Source organism: Notamacropus eugenii, chromosome 3, assembly GCF_028372415.1.
Source record: "Notamacropus eugenii isolate mMacEug1 chromosome 3, mMacEug1.pri_v2, whole genome shotgun sequence".
Lineage (NCBI taxonomy): Eukaryota > Metazoa > Chordata > Mammalia > Diprotodontia > Macropodidae > Notamacropus > Notamacropus eugenii.
Window position 1 is genome coordinate 15,555,349 of NC_092874.1, and position 24,703 is coordinate 15,580,051.

At 42.2% G+C, this 24,703-nt stretch overlaps 1 protein-coding gene across 4 annotated transcripts in view; it reads left to right on the top strand.

The window, feature by feature from the left end:
* The window catches only part of STK31 (serine/threonine kinase 31), a 73,410-nt gene continuing 48,707 nt past the window's right edge, over positions 1-24,703 (top strand). The window contains exons 1-9 of one of the 4 annotated variants that reach the window (XM_072650940.1): positions 1-169; positions 4,359-4,405; positions 4,488-4,540; positions 6,276-6,374; positions 8,817-8,891; positions 13,280-13,438; positions 19,072-19,418; positions 20,336-20,510; positions 23,460-23,575. In XM_072650940.1, coding sequence (XP_072507041.1) covers positions 4,378-4,405; positions 4,488-4,540; positions 6,276-6,374; positions 8,817-8,891; positions 13,280-13,438; positions 19,072-19,418; positions 20,336-20,510; positions 23,460-23,575 — 1,052 coding nt within the window. In that variant the 5' untranslated portion in view covers positions 1-169; positions 4,359-4,377. Of the gene's footprint in view, positions 170-1,725; positions 1,887-1,966; positions 2,145-4,358; positions 4,406-4,487; positions 4,541-6,275; positions 6,375-8,816; positions 8,892-13,279; positions 13,439-19,071; positions 19,419-20,335; positions 20,511-23,459; positions 23,576-24,703 lie in introns of those variants that run through there. The other 3 variants (XM_072650939.1, XM_072650937.1, XM_072650938.1) reach the window with 3 other exon arrangements.

Sequence of the window (24,703 nt, forward strand, 5' to 3'; positions counted from 1 at the left end):
AATCAAATCATTGATTGCCTTCCGGTGGGGTGTGTGGGTGTGCGGTCCCTCCTTTTTTAACCAGTAACATAATTTTTTACTTAGTAAAAAGCAAACACCAAACCTTTTGGGAGACAGATCGCGCTTTCAACGCATTATCCCACTTAAATGTCAGAATCTGCTGACCCGGGTAGGTGGCGTTCTCATTTATTTTTACTTTTAACTTGGATTCTTCACTATAAATAGTTGATGTGAACTGGGCAAGCTAGGGCTTGAATGGAGGTTCTCTGGCCTCTTTCTATACCCTGGGCTTTGCACTCAGTGTTTAATGCAGGCTTCATTCGAATTCAGGCTCCCCTGCGCTCGCCACTAGAGCGGGTCTAGGTCTAAAGCAAACCCCAGCCTCCGGTTGTGTCTGCAGAGCGTCACCACGCTTGTTTTGGTCAGGATTCCACGGGGCCTGGGAATGCCCAGGGCGCCCACAGCTCCTGCTCCGCTAGCCTTAGCCTTGCCTGGGGCCACTGGGACGGCCGGCTCCGGCTCGGCGTCTTTCGGCTTCCAAGCGCAAGGAGCAGGGCTCGGGGCCAGGCCCGGCCCCCCAGCCCCGGGTCCGGCCCCCCCAGCCCAGGCCCGGCCCCCCGCCCCGGGTCCGGTCCCCCCGCCCCCCCAGCCCAGGCCCGGCCCCCCGCCCCCCCAGCCCAGGCCCGGCCCCCCAGCCCCGGGTCCGGCCCCCCCGTCCCCCCAGCCCAGGTCCGGCCCCCCGCCCCGGGTCCGGCCCCCCCGTCCCCCCAGCCCAGGCCCGGCCCCCCGCCCCGGGTCCGGCCCCCCCGTCCCCCCAGCCCAGGCCCGGCCCCCCGCCCCGGGTCCGGCCCCCCCGTCCCCCCAGCCCAGGTCCGGCCCCCCGCCCCGGGTCCGGCCCCCCCGTCCCCCCAGCCCAGGTCCGCCCCCCCCCAGCCCAGGCCCGGCCCCCCGCCCCGGGTCCGGTCCCCCCGCCCCCCCAGCCCAGGCCCGGCCCCCCGCCCCGGGTCCGGACCCCCCAGCCCAGGCCCGGCCCCCCGCCCCCCCAGCCCAGGCCCGGCCCCCCAGCCCCGGGTCCGGCCCCCCCGTCCCCCCAGCCCAGGTCCGCCCCCCCCCAGCCCAGGCCCGGCCCCCCGCCCCGGGTCCGGTCCCCCCGCCCCCCCAGCCCCGGGTCCGGCCCCCCAGGCTCGGTGAATGTGCAAGAAGGGCATCGCGTCGGGCAGGGAAGGCGGCCGCGATCCACGGGCTCGGCTGGCACCCGGGTCGTGGAGGGCGCTCGGTTGCAGGCCGCAAGGGAGAGGGTCACGAGAGGCAGCGATCAGGGTGCCAGGGCCCTGGGTGGGGGGCGGGCCAGCGCCCTCCTCCTCCTCCACGGCAGATGAGATGCGTGTGCCCGGAGCGGGGAGGTGTGGGGGCTCCTCAGTCACCCCCCCCCAGCCCCGGGTGTCGCCGTGGGGGGCAATGTCTGCCCCCGCCCAGAGGGGAGGTGCTGGGGGCGGGGTCGCTCCTCTCTCCGCCTAGCGCGGGGAGGGACAGATTTCTCCCTTCCTTTGTCAGAGCCCCGGGTGCCCCACGAGGAGCGCGCGAGGGCGGGGCGCGAGGCAGGCAGCGCGGCAGGGGCGGCCGTGGGTGGCCCGTGGCCGTGGGCAGCGCGCACCCGGCTCGAGCCCTCGCCTCCCTGCCGCCTCTGGCAATTATAAAAGCCCTCCCCCTCCTCCGCGTGCCGCCCCGCCCCCGCCCGCGGTCTCCATGGCGACACCCGAAGCAGCCTCGCGCAGGGAGGGGCGGCTGCCTCGCCACGTGCTCTTCCCGCGCCCTGACGGCTGGACCTCAGTGCGCAGGCCCAGAGGCCGCCGCCAGGAAAACCGGCTGTGGTGGCGGCGCGCGAGGTGCGAGGAGCGGGGGCGGGGCGGGGTCACGTGGGCGGGGCGGGAGCGGGAGCCGACAAGGAGCGAGCGACCGAGGTGGTGGGGAGCTGGGGGAGGGGCCGCCTGTGGCGTCGTGTCCACGTCCGTGGGCGTGAGGGAGGGCGCGAGTGGGTGAGGAGCCCGGGCCGGGGCCGTCGCGAGTGGGGCGCTCCCCCTGGAGAGGCCGATGATGGACGCCGGGTCTACTGACCAAGGGCCCGCCCAGCTAAGGGCCCAGAGGTTCGTGGGCAGGCGGGCGCCAGGCCCCGGGGGCCCTCCCCTCCCCGGCCTCAGTTTCCTCGTCTGCCCCAGGAGGGGCTGGGGGAACGAGGGCTTCTCCAGGGGCCCTTCCAGCTTCAGACTCTTTCCGTCTGACTTTCCCCTCCCCAGCCTCAGTTTCCCCATCTGGACACCGAGGGGCTGATCAGGCGTCTCTGCTAGGGCCCCCGCTCGTCGTCCATTCTCTGGAGTGAGGGATGAGAAGGCGGCGCTGGGAGGGCGCCCCTCCCCCTCAGCCGGTCTCTGCGACTCTGCGCGTCGAGGAGGTCCTCGTGCAGAGGGCGGTGCTTCCCGTGCCCGGGGCGGGGCGGGGCGGGGCGGGGCGGGGCGGCCTCCTCCTGTGTGCCGGTGTCGGGTTACAGGAGAAACCAAAGGAAACTATGTTACTAATTTACGTGTAGTGCTTGCTTTGTGCACTGGGAGCACCTCCCCCGCTTTGTGCACAGGCAGAATGACTTGCCCAGAGTCACGCAGTAATTGCCTTAGGTAGGGATGGAGCTCAGTATGCCTGACTCCAAGTCCAGTACTCTTTCTCCTTATATAAATACTTGTATATTTAGATGCTGTTATAAAGATGCTTTTTAAACGAAGTTCGAGGGCTTGATGTTAAGAACCTTTGCTCTGTAGTCTGGTTGTCTTGGACGAGAGCTTGCAACATTTTTGTGCAATTTAGTTTCTAAATATTTTAACTTTTCCCATACCCTACTGGTGCTAGTGCAGTAATTGGTGTTTGTGAGAGGCTCTGAAATGAAGTACTGCATTCAAAGCGTTTTCAATTAGTTTTAAACTGCCTGTCAAAGGGACAGTGTTTCAAAGTCTTCAGCCTTTGTGTTCTCAGTCTGAGAAAAATTAAATAAAGTTAGTTTAATTCTCTTCCTACTTATTAGAAGATAGCATTAAGGGCTTGAAGCTCTGTGGGCATTTCTGTGGACATCTTTTTAGAGGCTTGAGGTGAGAAAATGCTTTCTCTGAAGTTATATTTAGTTTCTTTCTAAGAAGTGTCCCAAATGGTCCATACTGTTTTTAATTTGATAAGGATTAATTAATAAATAATGCAGATTTCTATTTTTTCTGATGAAGTAGTTGGTCTCCCCTTAGCCTTGCTTCCAGTATATGAAGAAAACTATTTATGTTTGAGGAAAAATTGAAGATGTTTTATCCCCTTTTGTAGTGTTTGTGTGTTTTCAAAGTCTTTAATAAAGGCTCAAGCCATGGCAGTTCCATATTTTATTTTAAACATTTTCCTTATGGCACTTTTAAAGTTGCCCTTCAAGTTTTTTGAAGATCTGGTTTCTTTGTGAACTCCACCATCTAGCTAGCTGATGTTTCAATAAGATTGCACATTTACACAGTAGTGTACAAAATTTTGCTTGCAACAATCCTATGAGTTAGGTAGTAGAAGCATTGTGTAGGTGAGGAAATTCATGCTTATGGAGGTTAGGTGGGTTTCTCAGGGTCATATATATATATATATATATATACACACACACACATCTATACACACACACACACACACACACATATATACATACATATGTATATATAACTAGCTAGTAAGTAACAGAGCTGGAGCCCTGCCGGTCCAGGCATTTCTGATGATCAAGTCCAGGTTTTTCTGTTTCATTACTCTTTCTTTATTGCAGAAAAAGATGTCAGGTGTCCATCTGGTAGTGTAATTAAGCAGAATGTAGTTTGTCTCTGCTTTTATGTTGTAAACTTTAGTGAATGTTTAGCAAAATTAAAGATCTTTAGTAATAGAGGCTATCTTGTAAAGGACAGGAAACATTTGCATTGCCTACTTTGTGAAACAAGTTTGATCAGAGCAGGAAAACTGTTGGTGCAGAAAACAGTTGACTACTGTCTTGTGGCCTGGATTTCAAGGGCAGAGACCTGCTTTTTGCTAGTTCATGTTAGCTTTTCAAAATGACACCAGGGTGGAACTATAGTTGAAATAGAATATTCAGTGCCTGAAGTAGTTAATCATGGGTTTGAATTTTGGTTCAGTTATTTATTATGTGCAATATATGTGTAATCTTGGGCAAGTCATGCACCTTCTCTGGGCCTCAGTGTTTTCATCTGTAAAATGAAAGAGTTCGTCTAGATTCACTAATGAGGTGTCTCGTCAGGTTCTCCATTTATGATCCTTACTATATTTAAGGTACTGCATAATTTTAGTTTTTCAGGGGCTGTTGACATGGATGAAGACGTAACCTATAACAAAGGTACGGATAATACAAATTCTTGTGTTCAAGAGCACATTCATGTCGCGTCACTTCTAACTTTTTCCTGTCATTCTGGTTTCAGTTGAGGATGTGGTTGGAAGTCATGTAGAAGATGCAGTCACATTTTGGGCACAGGTAAAAATATCATCTGGATGTTGAAGGCTTATTTTGTGTAAACAAATGTGAGGGTCACTCATTATCTTCAACCACCAGCCTTTTTTGGATAGAGCAATGGTAAAGACTCTGATTTGAATACCACAATGTACTGTGTCTAAGTATATGAAAGGCACTGCTGGATTCTTAGGAGATGATATTTAATAGGGAAAAACATAAAATCTCATGTTTGGACTAAAAGAATGGGCTTCATAATTACAAGTAGGGGTGGGGGAAGCTTGACTCAATAGGAGTTTGAGAAAGATTTGGAGGTTTTAGTGGATCCTAAACTCAGTGTGAGTTAGCTTTGTGATTTGGCAGCCTAGGAGGTGAATACATTCTTTGGTTCAATGTGTCTGAGACCACAGGAGAGCTGTTTCATTTCTATTGTATCCATTCAGACCACATCAGAATGTTCCAATTTTGTACTGGATGCCACTTTGAAAGGCCTTGCATTCATGCCATATAATAATTTGTTCAAGAAACTAGAGATGTCTGTCCTGGAAAAGAGAAGACTTGGGAGAGGAAGGGTTAGGACATGGTAGCTGTCTTCACGTGTCTGATGGAATGTCATGAATACAAGAGATTAGACTTGTTCTGTTTAGTTCTATGTACTGCCACAGATTGCCTTTACAAACTTGGTAGAACTCAGGATCATTTCTAGAATTCTCTAGAGATGCTGAGGAGTGATGTATGGATGGTGCAAAGAGAGCAATTTATGCTTGAAGTAAGGGAATAGTTTCTGTTAGAGATATTTCAAAGTGCAATGGAATGGAGTAAGCATCTCCTTATCTTCAAGCAAAGGCTGGATGACCATTTGTTGAAGGTATTATGTAGTGGATTTTTGTTAGACTGTTAGCTGCACTAGAAGTCTTGAGTTCCCTGTTGGTTTAGAAGTGATGGGATTTGGAATTTGGAATTTCTGAGCATCAAGGAATGCATAACTCTGCTAGTGGTTTTTTTTTAACCTGTGGGATTGAATTCCAGGCATCCCCAGGAGACAGAGAGGGGATTTTTTTAATCCTCAGAATTTTATCTTAAAATTAATGTCTTTGAGGAGCTTAATGAATAGGATGTTAATGGCTTTGAATATCAAGTGACTTGAGGAATTTCCAAGAAATATCTTTTTCATCCACATCCTATGAAATGTCCTGTTGAAGGGTGGGGATGGGGTGGGATGAGGAAGCTTCTGCTCAGCACTGTGAAGAAATCTGGGCGATTACTTAAAACCCCCCAAGTAGTTTTTTTTTGTTTGTTTGTTTTTGGCTATGGTCTTGCTGTTCCTCACTGTGGCGTGGAGATGATCTGGTTTTTTAGAGTCGAAGTGTAAGGCATACAGGGCCTGGCAGGCCTTATCCCAAAGCAAAGCTTAAAAGTGTGGGTCAGGCAGTCAACCACTTGTGATCTGAGGTCTACACTAAGTCAGTTCAAAGGTGCTGGTTATTAAGTTCCCTATGGGGGGTGGTGGTAGAGTTTTTTGGCCATAGCAAATCATGAATACTATTTATGGAATTGTAGAAACAATCTGTGGCAGTGTGGGGAATGTTCATGCCAATGAAATTGTGGATTCTGGAGAAAAATAGTTTAAAAATTGCCATAGTACTTAACGTGGCAGAAAATAAGACCGTCAATTAATAGAAACCTGTTGGATTATAGTTAACACATGTATTGCTTGCTTTCTCTCCCTCCCTTTGATTCCATGCCATTTGTCTCTTAGAGTATCAATAGAAATCGTGATATTTTGAAGATAGGTTGTGCTCTGGCTGAAGTTTGTCCCCAGTCTAATTCAGTTTTTGGGAATCCTGACCTAAACAAGGTGAGCCATTCTTTGTTGTATTTATTTCATTCATTCTTATACTCTTATTTTTCCCCTTTTTTTATTTGAAGTTGAGATCGTGTTTTCTTAATTTCTAGAGTTTATAGTGCATTTTTGACATTTGATAAGAAATGTATGTTTAGAACCTGTATGAACTGCAATTCTACTAAATTTACGCAGCTCTAAAAGTCACATTATAAATGCTTAAAGGAGAGGATATGATTTAGAATCCTAAAGGAGGACATGGTATGACTAGGAACTCTCACCATGTGTATACTTGTTTAGATCTGATCTCAGTGATATGAATACTCCCCCTTAACAATGCAAAGAGGAGCTTGTATGTCTAAGTGAGGGAGAATGAAGTGAAATTTAAGTTGACTTAATGTAGTTTCATGGCCATGTTCAGTGAAAACAAACAAGAAAACATAATGGCAGTTTCCTAGACTTGGGCTTCTCCCACTCTGAAGTTATGTAAGGAGGTACTTAAGTCTGACTTCTTAACCAGGATCACGTTCACTGTAAACAACTAATTTGGATGTTCTCAAAGCAGAAAAAAAATCCAATTTAACTTAAACAATGAAGTGCCCACTATTTTTGAGGCAGAAGTGGTCCATTTTCTTTGGACCTTCACATACATGAAGAGGAGCAGGATGAAGCGAGATATGAGGTGCTTTGAAGCCAGCCAATCAAAGGCTTTAAATACCGAACTCTCAGGTGTTTGCATTTTATCCTAAAGGCAACAAGGAGCCTGGGAAGACTCATAGTGACTTTTCTTTTCCTCTGCCAAAGTCCTCATCACCACAGGATCAGCTCCTAAGTGATTGGTCTTCTTCCTGGTCTCCAGTTCAGTCTTCAGATCGCTGTTAAAATCTTGCTGAGGCATAGGTCTGACCAAGTCATTCTCTTGCTGAAAACCCTTCCCAGGCTCCTTGGTGCTTTTAGGATAAAATGCAAATACCTCCGTTTGGTATTTAAGGCCTTTGGTTGGCCAGCTTCAACTTGCCTTATAGCTCACTCATCCTGCTCTTCACGTATGTAAAAGTTCAAACACACTTTTGTCTCACAAGTGGTAGGCACTTAATAAGTGTTAAAGTTAAATTGGATTTTTTTTCCTGCTTTGAGAACATCCAAATTAGGTTCACTAAAGGAAGGCATAGTTGACATTTTTGTGACCTATCTGTTAAGGATTTTTTTCGAATATGTTGTCTTCTTCTTCGATCCTTGATTAATGCTGTCACTGTCTCCCTTCTGGGTGGTCCAGTTAATAAAACATAATTCCTTTGGTGTACTGATCAGCTTGGTAGGGGAAAGTGGGACTTAGAGATTTCAAATAAGACCTGGTCCTTGTATAAGGACCTTGAGAGTGTAGTAGAGGGAAGTCAGGTGCCACGTGTATGATACACAGTGAAGTGCTGTGCATCTTGGATCCCTGCTCACCAGTTGTGGGGATGTCAGGAAACAGTTGGAATAGGAAAATGAGTGTAAGTGTTTCTGAATTCATTCCAAAGTCTTTTGTTTGCCTGTTATGTTTTGTGTTGCCAGCATGATTCCTCCTTTGTGTGGATAACTGGCTACTTGGGGTAATCCTAGCAAATTCCGGCCATAGAGTTACTCCTTGGTATTTTTACTCACAATAAGGAACATATCTCTGATTGTGACCCAGAAAACCATTTAGGGGACAAGAAATGCTCCCCAGAGGTCTGGCTGATTCACCATTGATCTTATCAGTACAATAAAAAACTAGATACACAATCTGAAAGGATAATTGATTTTTTCCCCCTTTATAGCTTAAAATTATATAATTTAGTGAAAAATGTTCAGAGCTTGAAAGAACTTGAAAGCTAAAGGATACAACCTGCTATGCTTTAGGGGTCTCTAACAAGATTAACTGTGCACAAATTAATATATTAATGAAGTGTGTAAATCTTTACTGGCTATAACCTAAGTTCTGCAATTAGACTTAATGGTATCTTCTGGATTAAAAAAATAAACTACAATCATTCATGCCTCTGCTATTCCACTTAATATAATCTGTTTTATCTGAAGCTGCTTAACAAACAATATTCTATACAAGTTGTCCCAAAAGTCTTAGTACTCTCTTATAATTTTTTAAAAAAAAGTTTTAGAGGAGAGGAAGTCAAGGCAATTGGTATTAAGTGACTTGATCAACATGACACAGCTAGTGTCAAGTGTCTAAGGCTGGATTTGAACGCAGATCCTTCTGACTCCAGGGTCAGTGCTCTATTTACTGAGCTACCTAGCTGCCCCCTCGGTGCTCTTTTAAGCTCAAAGCAGTGCTGAGACTTTGGAGACTCCCTGTATGTGTATCTACGTTCATTCTGACTCTTGAAAATTGGACTTTTTTCCCTTTTAAGCTCTGTCTTCCTAACGTCACTTAATGCTTGTAGATGGATAATCTAGTTTCCTTTTTCTCTTTTGCAGATTTATGCTGGGTTGTTTTCTGAAGATAAGTGCTGGTACAGATGTAAAGTGCAGAAAGTCATCAACGATGAAAAGGCAGGACACAAAGGATTCACTCTTTTGCCTTGATGATATATGAACTATGAACTCTGGGATGCAAAACAGAAGTGGTTTTGAGTGTTATCAGTAATTATTAACTTTAGCATTAGTCAGGGTCTGCGCGTTTGAGGATGTTTCTGTGTTTGAATTTCTGAAGTTACTCAGTAGAAGTAGATGATTGATCACTTTGTGCCTTGGATGTGAGTGGTTAATGAAGAGAGACCGAAGGAATATGGTCTTGAGCCAGGCATTGAAACTGGGTCTGAATTTCCTCATCTTGTCTAAAATGAGGGAATTAAGACTAGATCCCTTTGAGGTCCTTTGTCCCTCTTCTTACTTAGCCAGTGGAAAGAGGCCCTCTGACTCAGTGGCTAATTTAGCAAACATTGCTGAAATGAATGCCAGGAGCATAAAGGCTGAGGGGAAATAGACCTTGCCCTCAAAGAGCTTGTATTTTATTAGGGGCATAGAAAACCTACGTAGGTAAGTAAATGCAAGGTCATTTGGGGAGCAAAAGAACATTAACAGCAGCTGGGGGTGGAAGAAAGGTTTCCTGGAGCCAAGCCTAAGCTGAGCAGTGAAGAAAGAGAAGCTTCCTGAGGAACGGAAGGGAGGGGGCTGCATCAGGAGCGTGAGGGGCTGCTGCCAATCCCTAGCACTTTCCTTGCTTCATCCAGGGCACAGCTAGTCATTCACTTTGGCTGAGCTGTAATATGGAAAGCAAGGCTAGAAGAAGTAGGATCAAACTAGCCTTAAATACATGACTTTAATTGGTACAATGATAATCATACCAGTCAGATATAATCCTTTACCATTCACTGATTAAAGCTTTGTGTATTTTTGAGCAGTTTTCTCCTTTGGTTTCCATATTACCGGTTTCTCAGAGCTTAGTGCCTTTATAGGTTGTGTTGAAAAAAACCATTGAAGGTAGTCAGTTCATATCACAAAGTTGTGGAATTGGCTTTTACAGAGTATGAATAAAGTGATTTGAAATATTAGTGACTTAGTTTCTGGAGATGGGAGAAAGCTGTACAAAATGACATATGAATCCTCTGTAGGGCCAGAGTGTAACTGATCATAATTGGGGCTAGGAAGGAAATACTGCTCTTTTTTTTGTTTCCTCTGTCTTCCCCTTTCCTCCTTCCATGTAGCATCTTTGTAGCCTTTGATAATATTGACACCTTCCTTGGAGCTGCTCTGGCCTCCCTTGACTTCTGCGACACTGCTATTGCCTGCCTAAATGCACGTTGCTTTTTGGTGTCCTTTGTTAATCTCTGTTTTGTGCCATAAATATACGTGGTCCCCAGTGTTCTGTTCAGTTCCGTTTATGTTCTTTTGGTTCATTCGTTAGTTCCTTTGAGTTTCAAATATCAGCTTTATGCGGAAGACTCCCAAATCTAGAGATTTGGTCTTTCTGCAGAATAAAATACAGCGCATTCCAAAATGGAATTCCTGTTTACCCTCAAAGCCATCCTTACTTTTTTGTGTGTGTGACTGGAGCCAAATGACTTGGATTTTTGACTCTGCTGTTTATATTATTTCTTTATATTTCTTTTTTTTCCCTTTTTTTATTATTATTTTTTAATGTTTAACGATCACTGCCATACAATTGAGATTTATCCCCCCCACACCTACCCCCCACTACCCCCCTCCCTCCCCACGACTGCATACAATTCTGTATGGGTTCTACATATACTTTCCTACTGAGTATATTTTCACTATAGTCATGCTATGTAGTCAGACTAAAATAAATGAAAGAAATCATATAACAAATCAAAACATGATACACAAACACATACACATACACAAACATGATCTGCTACATTTTGTGAATGACTTCCATATTTCTTTCTCTGAGTGTGGAAGGCATCTTGCCTTGAGAACCACCTTTGGGATTTTTTTTTTTTATAAGAAGTTTTTGCGTTATTACAAAATTCCAAGTCTACCAGAAAAAACTCTCGCACACTGTGGTCGTTGCTGTGCACAAAGTTCTCCTGGTTCTGCTCCTTTCACTCAGCATCAGGTCATATAAGTCCTTCCAGGCCTCTCTGAAGTCTTCTTGTTCCTCATTTCTTATGGCACAATAGTACTCCATTACATTCATATACCATAATTTATTCAGCCATTCCCCAATTGATGGACATCCCCTTGACTTCCAGTTTTTGGCAACTACAAAGAGTGCTGCTATAAATATTTTTGTACATGTGGGACCCTTTCCCATTTTTATGATCTCTTGGGGATATAGTCCTAGTAGCGATATTGCTGGGTCAAAGGGTATGCACATTTTTGTAGCCCTTTGGGCATAGTTCCAAATTGCTCTCCAGAATGGTTGGATGCGCTCGCAGCTCCACCAACAATGAATTAGTGTTCCAACTTTCCCACATCCTCTCCAGCATTTATCATTTTCTTGTTCTGTCATGTTTGCCAATCTTATAGGTGTGATGTGGTACCTCAGAGTTGTTTTGATTTGCATCTCTCTAACCAATAGTGATTTAGAGCATTTTTTCATATGATTATAGATAGCTTTAATTTCTTCCTCTGAAAATTGCCTGTTCACATCCTTTGACCATTTATCAATTGGGGAATGACTTGTATGATTATACATTTGGATCAGTTCTCTATATATTCTAGAAATGAGGCCTTTATCCCCGAGCTTAGCTGTAAAAATTCTTTCCCAATTTACTACATCCCTCCGGATTTTGGTTGCATTGGGTTTGGTTGTGCAAAAACTTCTCAGTTTAATGTAATCAAAGTTTATTTCTTTATATTTCTGTCACAGTTTCTGGTGAGGTACATGGAAGGGTGATCAAATGAGTTAATACATGTAAAGCAGTTAGAATGAATAGTTAATAGGTACTTAATGAAGCTAGGTGACACAGGGCACGGACCTTGGAGTCAGGGAAGAGGTGTTTCTGTGAGTTCAAATCCAGCCTCACACACTTACTGGCTGTGTGACTCTGAGCAAGTCACTTTACCCAGTATGCCTCAGTTTCCTCATCTGTAAAATGATCTGTAAAAGGAAATGGCAAACTGCTATCTTTGCTAAGAAAACCCCAAATGAAAGAAAGTTGGATATGAGTGAAAAATAACTTCACATTAAATGCTTGTTTCTTCCTCCCCTCCCTTCCTACATTTCCTTATTTTTGTCAAGGGCACCCTAATCTTTCTAGTCACTAAGGTTTGTGACTTTGATGTTGTCTTCACCTAACTCTTTACTCTCACATATCCTCTTTAGTTAGTCTTCCTCCCCAACAACTTTAATGCACATCCTTCTTCACATTTATAGTTACTTCAGGCCCTTCTCTCTTGTCTACACTATCACAATAGCTTCCTAATTTGTCTCCCTACTTCCACCCAGTCTGCCATAGACATCTTCTACACAGCTGTCCAATAAGTATTCCTAAAGTATGACTTTGACCATGTCATTTCCTTACTCGGAAATCTTCATTGGCTTGCTCTTACCACTAGCACAAAATTTAGACTCCTCTGTTTGTGGTGTGGCTTCCAGCCACCTTCCCAGTTATATTTCATATTCCTCCTCTCTGTTCTAGTCAAGTTGGCCTCCTGCTCCTCTTCATGCAGTTTCTTTGTCTTTGGCCCACGTGGTCTTTCGTATTGAGCGTGGGCTTCCTTCCTGCTTCCGTCATTTAGAATCTCGAGCTTCTTTGAAGGCATGACTCAGGGGCCACCTTCAAGCTGAGGCTCCATGATCTCTTCCTCCTCTTCCCCTCCCCCATAGGCTCTTACTCTTGGGATCACTTCATCTATGCTTCCTGTTTTGTTGTGTACCCACAGTAGACTGTTTGCTGCTTGGGGATGGGATGGTTAATTTTTTTTTTTGTCTTTGTATCCCTAGCATCCAGCTCAATGTTTTGCACTAGGCAGGTGTTTAATAAATATTGGTGGCATTTCATTTCCTCTTTCCTACTCCTTTAGTGTTACATTTGCTCCCACTTTGAAGTAAAGAATTCGGAATTATTACAGCCACTTGACATTAGAAGTAGGAGGTAGATTGTTGAAATGTAATCCTGCATCATCCCTTTTTAAAGGATGCCAATGTTTTTAAAATTGCATTTAAAAGTCAAACAAATATTTTTCTGAAATATTACTTATTCCTTGGGCCTTGAATTTCATTGATTTCAAAGTTATAGCAGAGTTTTCTTAGTAATCTTAGTTTCATTTCTAAAAGCATTTGGTGCCTGGCCTGCAGGAAATGCTTAGTAAATGGCGGTTTTGAGAGAAGATGGCACACATGGTTTGTTGTGACGCTTACGGGTAGCGGATGGAGTGGAAACATGAACATACGTCTCAGTAACAAGCTGGGTTTTCTCTTGGGGCTGGAGCTCAAACTGCCGTTTCTATTGTTCCTTTGTGTTTCCTCACAGTGTCTGGTGAGGTACATTGACTATGGAAACACAGAGATTCTGAATCGCTCTGAAATTGTGGAGATTCCTGTGAATCTACAGTTTCCTGATGTAGCCAAAAAATATAGACTCTGGGGACTACAGATTCCTTCTGGACAAGAAGTTACTCAGTTTGACCAGGCAAGTAATATTCACTTTTTAAGACTGCATGTCATTGAGTGAATGAACTTTTAAGTATTGAGGTCCTTTCCTTGGGAAAGGAACATGGGGAGTATTGGGTAAATATGCTATAAAAGTATGGTAAATCTCACTAATTTAGACTGGGAGGAAGGTTAGTCTGAATGTTTGAGAACTATGAATTATAAACAAATTGAAAAGAAATGTAATATTAAAGTGTAGAGACCCTAGTTCCAGTTTGACCACCAGGTAGCAATAGTTTGCTAGCAAAACTATCCCGTAGTGATGATCCGTTAACTCAACATCCTTATTCAAGTTGATCAGGAACATAGAGGATGGTATGCTATAGAGGGTGGTGTAGTGGAAGTTGGAAGACTTGGTTCTGATTTCTTCTCTTGACTGTAGCTTTGTGACATGGAACAAGACCATTTGGCAACTCCTTGAAGTTTATTTGCTGAGTCAGTCATTTTTTTTTTTAATTCAATTTTATTTTACTTTAAGGTTCACATTCTTTTTCTCCTCCCTCCTCCCATTTGAGAATGTAAGAAAAACAAAGACTATTAGAAATATGTATAATGAAGCAAGACATGTTCCTCCATTAACCATATCAAAATAAAGGTGGCGGGGGATATTTCAATGTGCACTTTGAGGCCATCTCTTCTCTATTTGGAAGTGGGTAGCATAAAGCATAGAGTTAGGATTGCTGTCATTGAATATCATGAATATATCATAAGGTTTTGAAATAAATGGAACTGTTTTCTTGTTAAAAGGTCCTGAGCATACTTGTTTAATTAAATGTAGAAGTGATTTTGCAGTTTAGAATAGCTACATATTAATCAGTTCTTCTGATTTGCAAAGCCATGAAAAATGTGTCTTCTGATGTATTTCAAGTACATTCTCCATAACCTGGTTCATATTATTTCTTTCTGCTGACTTTTAACAAAGGCAGAATTGACAATCTTCTTCAGTATCTCCAATTTCAAGTTAGCAGAACCTGAATTAGTGAGATTTGGGAATTGGCAGACTCTCACGCTGGCAAGCTGCAGGTGCAAATGCAGTGTGTCTTAACTATGTTGTAGCGTATTAATTTCTTTAGGATTTTGTTATAATGACATGTACCCAAGGAAGGAGATAATAATTTCAGAGCTTTTCTCTCATACAAACTTCCCCCCAACTCTCAGTTTTGCAATGATTGTTATGCTTTTTTTCAGTGATAGGAAATTACATGCTTCTTTGCTCTGGGACTCCATTTTCCTTAGCAAAGTGGGTTGTTTTTTTTTTTTTTTGGTGAAAAGTAATTGAGATTATAACACACACAATTAAAATTCCTTCTCATACCTGTAATTACCTGTTTTTTTTTTCTGAGAATCTTGCAGGTGTTTTTGTAAAGTAGCTTCTCAACACTGTCATCGTTAAAGGGAACATTTCTTTGTGCTGAATTGGGTCAAATCTAGATGAAAATAGCTGTTCTTACATGATTGATTGTAAGCTTAAATGACCATATACAGTCTTTAGTACTTTGGCATTGAGGGGCTTAAGAGCAAAGCTGTAAGTATTTTTAAAAATCTGACTTTACTCTGTACAGACTTGTTTATAAACCCCTCCCCCCCATATATATATATATATATACACACACACTTAGAATCATACAGTTTTGGAGCTGAAAGAGACTTCATACTTGATCTACCCTCAATTTATTGGTTTTTTATGAGGAAACTGATTTAAGCAATAACTTTTTCTACATAAGACAGAGACATCTTTGAACCTTAGTGTCGTGGAAGAATGTTATTTAACTGGATTTTTTTCCCCTAAATGAGCATGCCAGGTTAAAACTCATCTTTGTGGATCTCTGATTTCTGTTTTGCTTTGTAGTAGTTATGTAGAATGACCCTGTCTTAAAAGAGCTTCCCTTCTAGATTAGACCCTGTAGGTGAGCATATGACTCATGAACTTCAGCAGTGGTTACCATTTAAAAACCGGATGTAAGGAAGTAAAATTCTCTCCTGTTAAGACTTTTTGAGGACCTGAATAAACCATCTAAAATATAGCCACTAGTGAGGAAGTATAAAATGGGGGCAAAAGCAGTGTTAGTAGAGGAAAAAAACAAAAAAAAAACAACAAAAAAGAAAAAAGAAGAAAGGCGGGGAGAAAGTAGGATTGAAGGGCAGGGAGAAGGTCTGTCTTCAGTGTGGAGGTCTTTGCCTAGGATCAGTCTTTCTGGATGCCTTTGCAGGAGTTATAACTCAGTGCCCACCGTCCGTTTTGAACTGCACTAGGTTTAGCTTTCTAGGGAAGAATAAACTTGTAGTCACAGTATCTCTGAATTAGAAGGAACTTTGGATATCATCTAACCAACCCATGCCTCAGTTATAATCTGTACAGTCCTGGAGTATGATCATTTAGGTTTTGAAAGGCCTCTCATAAAGGAGGAATCAGTTGCTTCTTTAGGGAGCCCATTTCATTTTTGGATAATTCTAATTGTTAGAAGTTTTTCCTTATGTTCTGGTAGGTATTAACATCTTTTCTTCTTTCTTAGATCCTCATGTGACTTTTGCCCCGATATTGTTGTAGGATCAAGGGAAAAATCCTTTATTAAATGTGACAGAAATGAGGCATTTAAAATATATCTCTTAACACCTGAGTTTTCTAATAAAATTATATATTTGGTTGGAATTTTATAGAAATTGAGCTAGTTCAATAATTGTTTACATGAGGAAGAGCTCAGTCCTTCCTTAAATAAATGTCTTCTGTATTCTTACACACCAGTGTCTTATGATGGGATTATTGAAGTTCTTTTAGTGGTTGATGGAGAATTAGAAATGCTTGTTTTTCTGTGTATGGGGAGAAGTACAGGACTGAGCATCAGAAAACCTGGGTGTAAATTAGTCTACCTATAGCCAGGTGACTTGCAGTCTAACCTGTGCCAACTATTATTACCGCAAAATCCAATTACAGGTGGAAGTTAGTCTTTCCAGAACATTAAAAAGAATTAAAAAATTCCTTGAGGGCAAAGCTTCTTTATTAAAAAAAAAAAGTCACCTGTGTAGAAAAATATTTGTAGCAGCTGTCTTTGGCCAAGAACTGGAAATTGAGGGGATGCACATCAATTGGGGAATGGCTGAACAAATTGTGGTATATGAATGTAATGGAGTACTGTTGTTCCATAAGAAATGATGAGCAGGCCGACTTCAGAAAAACCTGGAAAGATTTATATGAACTGATGCTGAGTGGAGTGAGCAGAACCAGAACATTGTACACAGTAACAGCCACAGTATTCGATGACTGATTTTGATAGACTTAGCCCTTCTCAGCAATGCAAGGACCTAAAACAATTCCAAAGGACTCATTATGGAAAGTGCCATCCACATCCAGAGAAAGAACTTATTGAGTCCGAATGTAGAGCCAAGCAGACTATTTTCTTTTTATTTGTTCTTTTGTCTTTTCTTTCTCATAGTTTCCCCATTATAATTCTTCTGTACAGCATGACTAATGTGAAAATATGTTTAATAGGAGTGTGTATGTAAAACCTATAACAGATTGCAAGCTGTCTTGGGAAGGGAGGGGAAGAAATGGAAAATTCATCAAAGTAAATGTTGAAAGTGAAAAATAAATAAATTAACTTAAAAAAGAAAAAAGTCAGATGTACTGTCATGGGTGGGGAAGAGAATGTCTCCCTATTTTGAAGAGGTTGGCAAGAGCTCTATATGTCTCCAGGCTGGGTCAGTGGCTGCTGGGGAAAAAATGATGCAGTCCCAGGTACAGGCACAGTGAAGGCATTCTAGGCATTTCATTCAGCTGAAGAGGACTGAACTTCTTCCAGGGCTCAGTCACTTTGGACTGGGGCAAGTGCTGCTTAGACCAGTCTAATTAATGAGGATTATTAAATGCTTACGAGGTGCAAATACATTGTGTTAGGGATATAGAGACAGAGCAATAACCCACCCACAAGAATATTATATTCTCCTGGAGGTGGGGGTGTTTGTGTGCTAAGTCGAAGTGTGTAAGTTTATGCAGAGTGAGTGTGAACCTAAAGGATTAAGAAAGGCTGATGGAGCTGGCCTGGAAGTCAAGTTTTGCACAGAACAACTGACCCTTCTCAAGAAGAGGAGTAATGTGGTTAGTCTTGGGCTTGAAGAGACATGGGGCACATGCTGAGTGAGGTGAGAGCACTCCCTGGTGTTCACGCTGGCTGCATGAGCAGTTCTCACTTGGGATGGCTCCCAGATCCCAGGCCTGAAGCAAACTCCTGGGCCTTTTGTGGTGGTGGCTCCCCTGGGAGCAAAGTTTCTAACAACATGCTGTCCATCTTGGTTAAGGGTTATTATTACAGTCTTACTGCTGTGGTGATATCTGTCTGTGCTTATCTCTTTGTCTGCCTGTATCCGCAAGGGGAACTGATTATGGAAAAAGTAGTTCTCAGAATAAAAGAGGCATGATCTTTGATTTGCAGCATGTCATTGTGAAAGAGCAGCTGAGTGATGCCATAGTGCATGGAGTGCTGGCCCTGAAATCAGGAAGACCAGATTTTAAAAGCAGCCTCAGACACTGACTAACTGTGTGACCCTGGGCAAGTCATGGAACCCTGTTTGCCTTAGTTTCTTCATCTGTCAAATGAACTGGAGAAGGAAATGGCAAACTACTCCAATATCTTTGCATGTTTATATTCAGTCATGTCCAACTCTTCATGACCCCATTTGGGGTTTTCTTGGCAAAGATACTGGAGCAGTTTGCCATTTCCTTCTCTAGTCCATTAGGCAAACAGAGTGACTTGCCCAGGGTCACACAGCTAGCAAGTGTCTGAGGCTGGATTTGAATTCAGATCTTTCTGACTCCAGACCCAATGCTTTATTCACTGAGCCACCTAGCTGCTTAGGTACCTATTTCTACCAAGAAAATCCCAAATAGGGTCAGTAAGAGTTAGACATGACCAAAAGGAAAATGAACAGTAAGAACATAGCATAATGGAAAGAGTGCTGAACGGTTAAAATAGTAATAATAATGATAGTTAAACATTTTGTATACTATTTTCATATTTACAAGGTGTTTTACATTATCTTATTTGATGGCTCAACAACTCTGTATATTAGATGCTATTATTGTTCCCATTTTACAGACATGGACACTGAAACTGAGAAAGGTTAAGTGATTTGCTCAGAGTCACAAAGCTAAGAAGGAAGAATTTGAACTCAGGGCTTCCCAATTCCACTTTCAGTGCTCTTTTCCTTGGGCTCCCCAACTGTTTCTGTTTTAGCTGTGTGACTGGGCCAGCCAGTTCTTTCTGGGCCTTAGCTTCCTCCTTTGTAAACTGAGAAGGTTGGATGAGCGGATCCTTGATGTTTCTACCTCTTTTTATATGCTCCATTTCTGGGAGTCTGTTCTTTCCATTCTTTTGTATCCCATAAGTAACCTTTAGAGATGACCTTAGAGGACCTCGGTTCAAATCCTGCTTCTGCCCTGTACTGTCTGGATTTGGGTGAGGCACCTCCACTTCCCTTTGTAATTTGTCCATTTGTAAAATGCAGTTTGCAGTAGATGATCTAATCAGTTTGCTTCTAGCTCCAAGTTGTAAGACTCTGACCCCTAGAAGATGTGCTTATATAAAATCGCATGACTTTTCTCTTTTCTGTCTTTCCTAGGGCAGATCATTTTTGGGGAGCTTGATTTTTGAAAAGGAAATAAAAATGCGACATAAAGTGACCTACCAGGATGGTACAATTGTTGCTCAGGCGGAGTATGGCAACGTGGATATTGGTGAAGAAGTGGCCAAGAAAGGCTATGCGGAGAAATGCAAACTGCCCTCCAGCAACAATGCCCTTGAGGAAAAGAAGACAGATCCTGGCCAGCTTGGCATTGGGAACCTTAAGAGCCCTACTCCTCTCTGGGGGCATAGGCCCAACCCGTCAGCCTTCACCAGGCCGAAGGGCCGCTTCAATGGGCGAATGGGTCCTGACCTAAAGGCGAAAACTCTTGTTGCATTCCCCAAGTAAGCAGAGGCTCTGTACCATAATGGGATGTCAAGGACCTGAGCCAGGGCACGTGTAGCCACAGGTCAAGTGTAACTACTGATGCTACACTTAATTTCCATTTCCTGTTCTGTAACTAGGTGATGACATGTCTAGTGATGAGTAATGTGGGAGGGTCCAGGAATAAATGTATTTCCATGGTGGTCGTTGTTCTTGCAATTCTCTAATTTACTTTAGAAGGCCACTAACTCTTTAATTACAAAGGCAAATGTAGAAAAGAAGAACTTGTAGGAGTTTTCCTCTTTTTTTTTTTTTTTCAAAGTATAGGCATGTTTTATTCTCATTTGTCCATTTTTACTTGGGAATAAAAAGATGAGTTCTTGAACCTTTAATAGCGTGGTGTGGGGAAATGAAGTACTTTGGAAAAGTGCTTATGTTTCTGAAATTGTGACCCACTTTGAAGCAGAAAGCCTGGCTTGTATCGGCACCTCAGTGTAGGATATTCTCTTGGACATTCAGGCCAGAGTTTGCCACCTGTAGGTGGAGACAGCTTGATAGTGAGGGTCTTTGGTCCCCAATTCCATGGATGAAGTCCAGGACAGAACAGCTTTCTGTTGTGTCACTGAGAGTCTCCTGTGTATACTTCTTGGGTTGGAGTAAGAGGAGGCAGTTACTGCTTCTTTGTGTTTTTTTTTCTTTTTTTGTTAAGTAGTATTTTTAGCCCTAGAATTTAGGCAGCCTTTTCTCTCCAGATGTTTGTATGTTGCACACTAGTTAATGTTCTGCATGGGGCAGTCATCCAGCTCACCTTGACATAGTCACAAGTCTGATTGTGAGCAACATTGAAGGTATTTTGAGTTCCTCATCTCAGATAGCTGCGTTTGAAAACTGGGTTGAATTTTCTTTTATTTTACTGTTTCTTACTCATTTTTAACAGAGATAGGTTAGCTGTTGGTGACTTTAATTTGGGATCAAATGTCAGCCTGGAAAAAATCAAGCAGGATCAGAAGCTAATTGAAGAGAATGAAAAGCTTAAATCAGAGAAGGAGGCGCTGCTTGAGAATTACAGAGAGCTGGAGTTGAAGGTTGAGCAAACTTCCCTAGAGTTGCAGGTACAGCCTGGGTGCCTCTTCTTGGGGGCGGAGAGAGAGGGAGGGAGGGTGTGTGTGTGTGTGTGTGTGTGTGTGTGTGTGTGTGTGTGTGTGTGTGTGTGTGTGTGTGTGTGTGTGTGTGTCTGTGTGTGTGTGTCTGTGTGTGTCTGTGTGTGTCTGTGTGTGTGTGTCTGTGTGTGTCTGTGTGTGTCTGTGTGTGTCTGTGTGTGTCTGTGTCTGTGTGTGTGTGTCTGTGTCTGTCTGTGTGTGTCTGTGTGTCTGTGTGTGTGCGCATACTCCACACCTTGGAAAGGTCTGACTCGAGGTTGGTTCAGTTTTCTTTGGGGTATGTGGACGACCCATTCTTCTTTCTCTATTTTCACTCTTCTAGCCTCAAAAAGAGGCAGCTCTGAAGTCTAGAGTCAAGTCATACTGAGGGGGAAGAAAGAAAGACCCCCTTATTCCCACCTAAGAAAGTATATACTGCACAATGGCACAGGAGATTTCAGAGCCAAGTTAGGTAGAAAGAAGACTCCCACAACAATGATTCCTCGGGTGGGTTTTGTAAAAATTCTAAAAGGGAACTTCCTCTGGGCTTCTGGGGTTGAACTCAAGTAAAGGCAACATACCTTGAATCCTCCAGTAGTGGAAGAAATCTAGAGAAACCACAGAACTCTGTGGATTTGTTGAGGAGGACAGTCCACTTTGGAGAAACAAAGGGAGGGTTGATTTCAGTTTCTCTTTCTTTTTATTCTGAACTTAAGAAATAAAAGAAATATTTCCATACCAAAGTGGAATAGAAAAAAAGAGGATAGCGCTTGAAACTGCAGATCTGTTATGTATAACTTGCTGTTCATTTCAAATATACAACAGTTATCATATAGCTTTTTTATCTCCCCCTCCCACTGCCCCTGATTTATGTCAGTTCTTTCTTTGGATGGAGGTAGCATCTTTCTTCATATGTCTTTTGTAGTTAATTTGAGCATTTATAATAGAATAGTCACCTCAGAGTTCTAACAATGATATTGCTGTTACTGTGTTCTCTTGGTTCTGCTTATTTTGCTTTTCATTATTTTGTGGAGGTCTCTTCGTGCTTTTTTAAAATCATTGAGCTCATCATTTCTTATCATGACCATATACCACAACTTGTTCAGCCATTCTCTAACTGATGAGTGTCTCCACAATTTCCAATTCTTTGTTACCACAAAGAGAGCTGCTATAAATGTTTTAGAACATATAGGTTCTTTTCCTTTTTCCCCTAATCATGTTGGGGAACAGATCTAATAATGGTATTGCTCGGTCAAAGGGAATAACTCTTTGGGCACAATTCCAGATTGTTCTCCAAAGTGGTTGGATCAGCTTACAGTTCCACCAACAGTGACCCAGTTTTTTCCACCTCTCCTCCAGCATTTGTCATTTTATTATTTTAGCCAATCTGATAGGTGTAAAATATCTCAAGGTTGTTATAATTTGCTCTTCAGTAATGATTTAGAGCATTTTTTCATATAGTTATAAATTATTTTGATTTCTATATCTGAAAACTGCCTGTTCCTATCTTTTAACTATTTGTCAATTGGATAATGACTCCTATTCTTAACGATTTGACAAAGTTATATATTAGAAATATGAGCCCTTTCTCTGAAGAGCTGTCTATAAAATTCCTGCCTCCCCTCCCAGTTTTCTGCTTTCCTTCCGATCTTGGCTGCATTGGCTTTGTTTGTATGAAACCTTTTAAATTTAATGTAATGGAAATGATCCATTTTACACCTCACAGTGTTCTCTCTCTGTCCATTAATCTGATAGGTAGTATGTTGCATGTTCTTCAGTCTTTCTTGTAATATCTCCCCTTCTAGCTAGGTCTTGTATTCATTTTGATCTTATCTTGGTAAATGACATAAGATGTTGGTCTATACCCAGTTTCTGCCAGATGCTTTCTAGTCTTCCCAATAATATTTTACTAAATAATGAATTCTTGTCCTGAACACTTAAGTCTTTATACTTGCCAAACTCTAGGTTACTATATTTATTTGCTGCTATAAATTTTGTGTCTACTCTCTTCTACTGATTTCCTTTTCTTTTTCTTAGCCAGAACCAGATAGTTTTGACAGTTATTACTTCATAACATAGTTTAAGATCTGGTTCTGCTAAACCTTTTCCTTTACATGTTTTCATTAGTATTTTTTTTGTTCTTCTAAATCTGACTTCATTTTCAAATGTAGTTTTTATTAATGATAAATGTTAATGATTTGATTTCAATGAATGTTTTAATATAGCTGTCATATATCATCTCTATATACTAGAGTTGAAATAAACCTATAAGGTGACTCCGAAATTTTAAAATATGCTGCTCTGTAAAAGTAAAAAAAAAAAATGTAGTGGAAGTACACTTTTGATTATCTGGGGCAAATGTTAAGTCTTATTTAAGCAACTCAGGCCTGTTTCTGGGCCACCGTCTGTTAGCTGGTAAATGGTACCACAAATTTAATTTTAATATCAGGGTAAAGCTTCTAGGAAAAATCATATAACACATTCCAGAGTTAAATATAGATAATTTAATATTACTAAGGCCATTGCTTTCTTTATTCTAGAAAATCCAGTGTGGGCAAAAATTTGGAATAACAAAGGCAGGGAAATTGTACCTGCTCTGTATCAGGGAAGTATTTCACATTCTCTGTTGTATAAACTGGCATAGTGCTCATAGGGAAGACAAAATTTTAGAGTTCTTTCTGAGGGCAGATTTCTATATTGAAAGGAAAATGATCTGACTCCTTCCTCAAGCTGCCATGAACATGAACTGAAGATAATTCTATCTTCTGACGCAGGATTATTTGTCTTTCCCTGTGCCATCTGAATTTTTTGTCCATTTATGTCTTTTTTTTTTTTTAAAGAACCCCCCCCCCCCCCAGTCATTTCAGTTTTAGAATTGTATTACCCTGTGGCTATACCAACATATGTTTTTCCTGTTTTCAGCGAGCAAAGGCAACTTCTGTGGAACTGACTAAACATTTGGAAAACACTCTGCATACACACGTAGGGACAAGAATGAAGAGTCTTGCTGCAAAGGTTGAAATATTGAAAGAAGTCAGGTGAGTGAAGTCACTGTTAAAGAAAAGAGAGGAAGACTCTTGTTACATTTTGGGGTTGGTTTCATTAGTGCGACCCCAGCTTTCTCTTGCTCATTTAAAAACAAACAAACAGCAACAAATCCAGGTTTTTTCCTGAAGCTTTAAAGAGAATTTGGTGTAATCAGCCCACCCTCTTATGGGTGATTGATCTCATTGCAGAGGAGCTTTTCTGGTCACAGCTTGAAGGGTTGACTCCAGGATAGAAGGACAATATTTATCTTGCCTTGTCCCCCTGGCATATTGCTTTGCATGAAGCAGGCACTTAGAGTCATATTTGATTGGATTGTTTTAAAAGTGATTTAAAAAAATATAAAAAATCAAAGTGGGAGGGTTTCATTGTGGATAGTAAGAAACTGGGTTCATAGACAAGAAAAATGTGGGTTCTAAAGTCACCTCTGCATAATCTGAACCAAGTAGCTTAACTTCCTTATGGTTAAGGCAACTCTGTAGCTGTCCAGCTGCAAAGGCCTAAAGAAGTTTGATTGGTTTAGACTTTAGAGCATTTGCTATGAAGATGAAGTCATGAATTGTTCTCTCTTAGCTGCTGAAAATACAGATTTCTTTTTGAATTCAGTATTAAAAAGTGAGAGGATTTATAGGTTTATCTGAGAGATTATCAACGCTTTAATTGTATAAATCTTTAAAAAGTTGCAGGGTTTTTTGTTTTTTTTTTTTACTCCTCCTTGAGGTATTGCTTCTCTCCCATCCTCTTTGCCCTTTGGAAGCTGAATTGGCTATGTTGGGTTTATAAGTAGGTTAATATTAGGATAGGCCTTCCCTAGAAAAGTAAGTATGGATTTGATAAAAAGGGGGTTCTAGATTTCATAGCAGGATTTGAGTTTTTATTTTTGTGAAGAAGAAATAACTATTTTAAGAATGGAAACGTGTAAGTAACCAGTTATGGAGAGAAAAGCTAGAAAACTCTGGTGACATGTCAGAAAGGACATGCAGAACTTAATAAGTGAATTATGTAGTAAATTTTAGTTCCTAGAAATGCTCTTAGGAAGAATTTAACTTTTTGTTTAGGCTAGTGGGGAAGATCTAGACCTGGTGAGAGGTTAAAAACTTATTTGGAGCTCATTGATATTA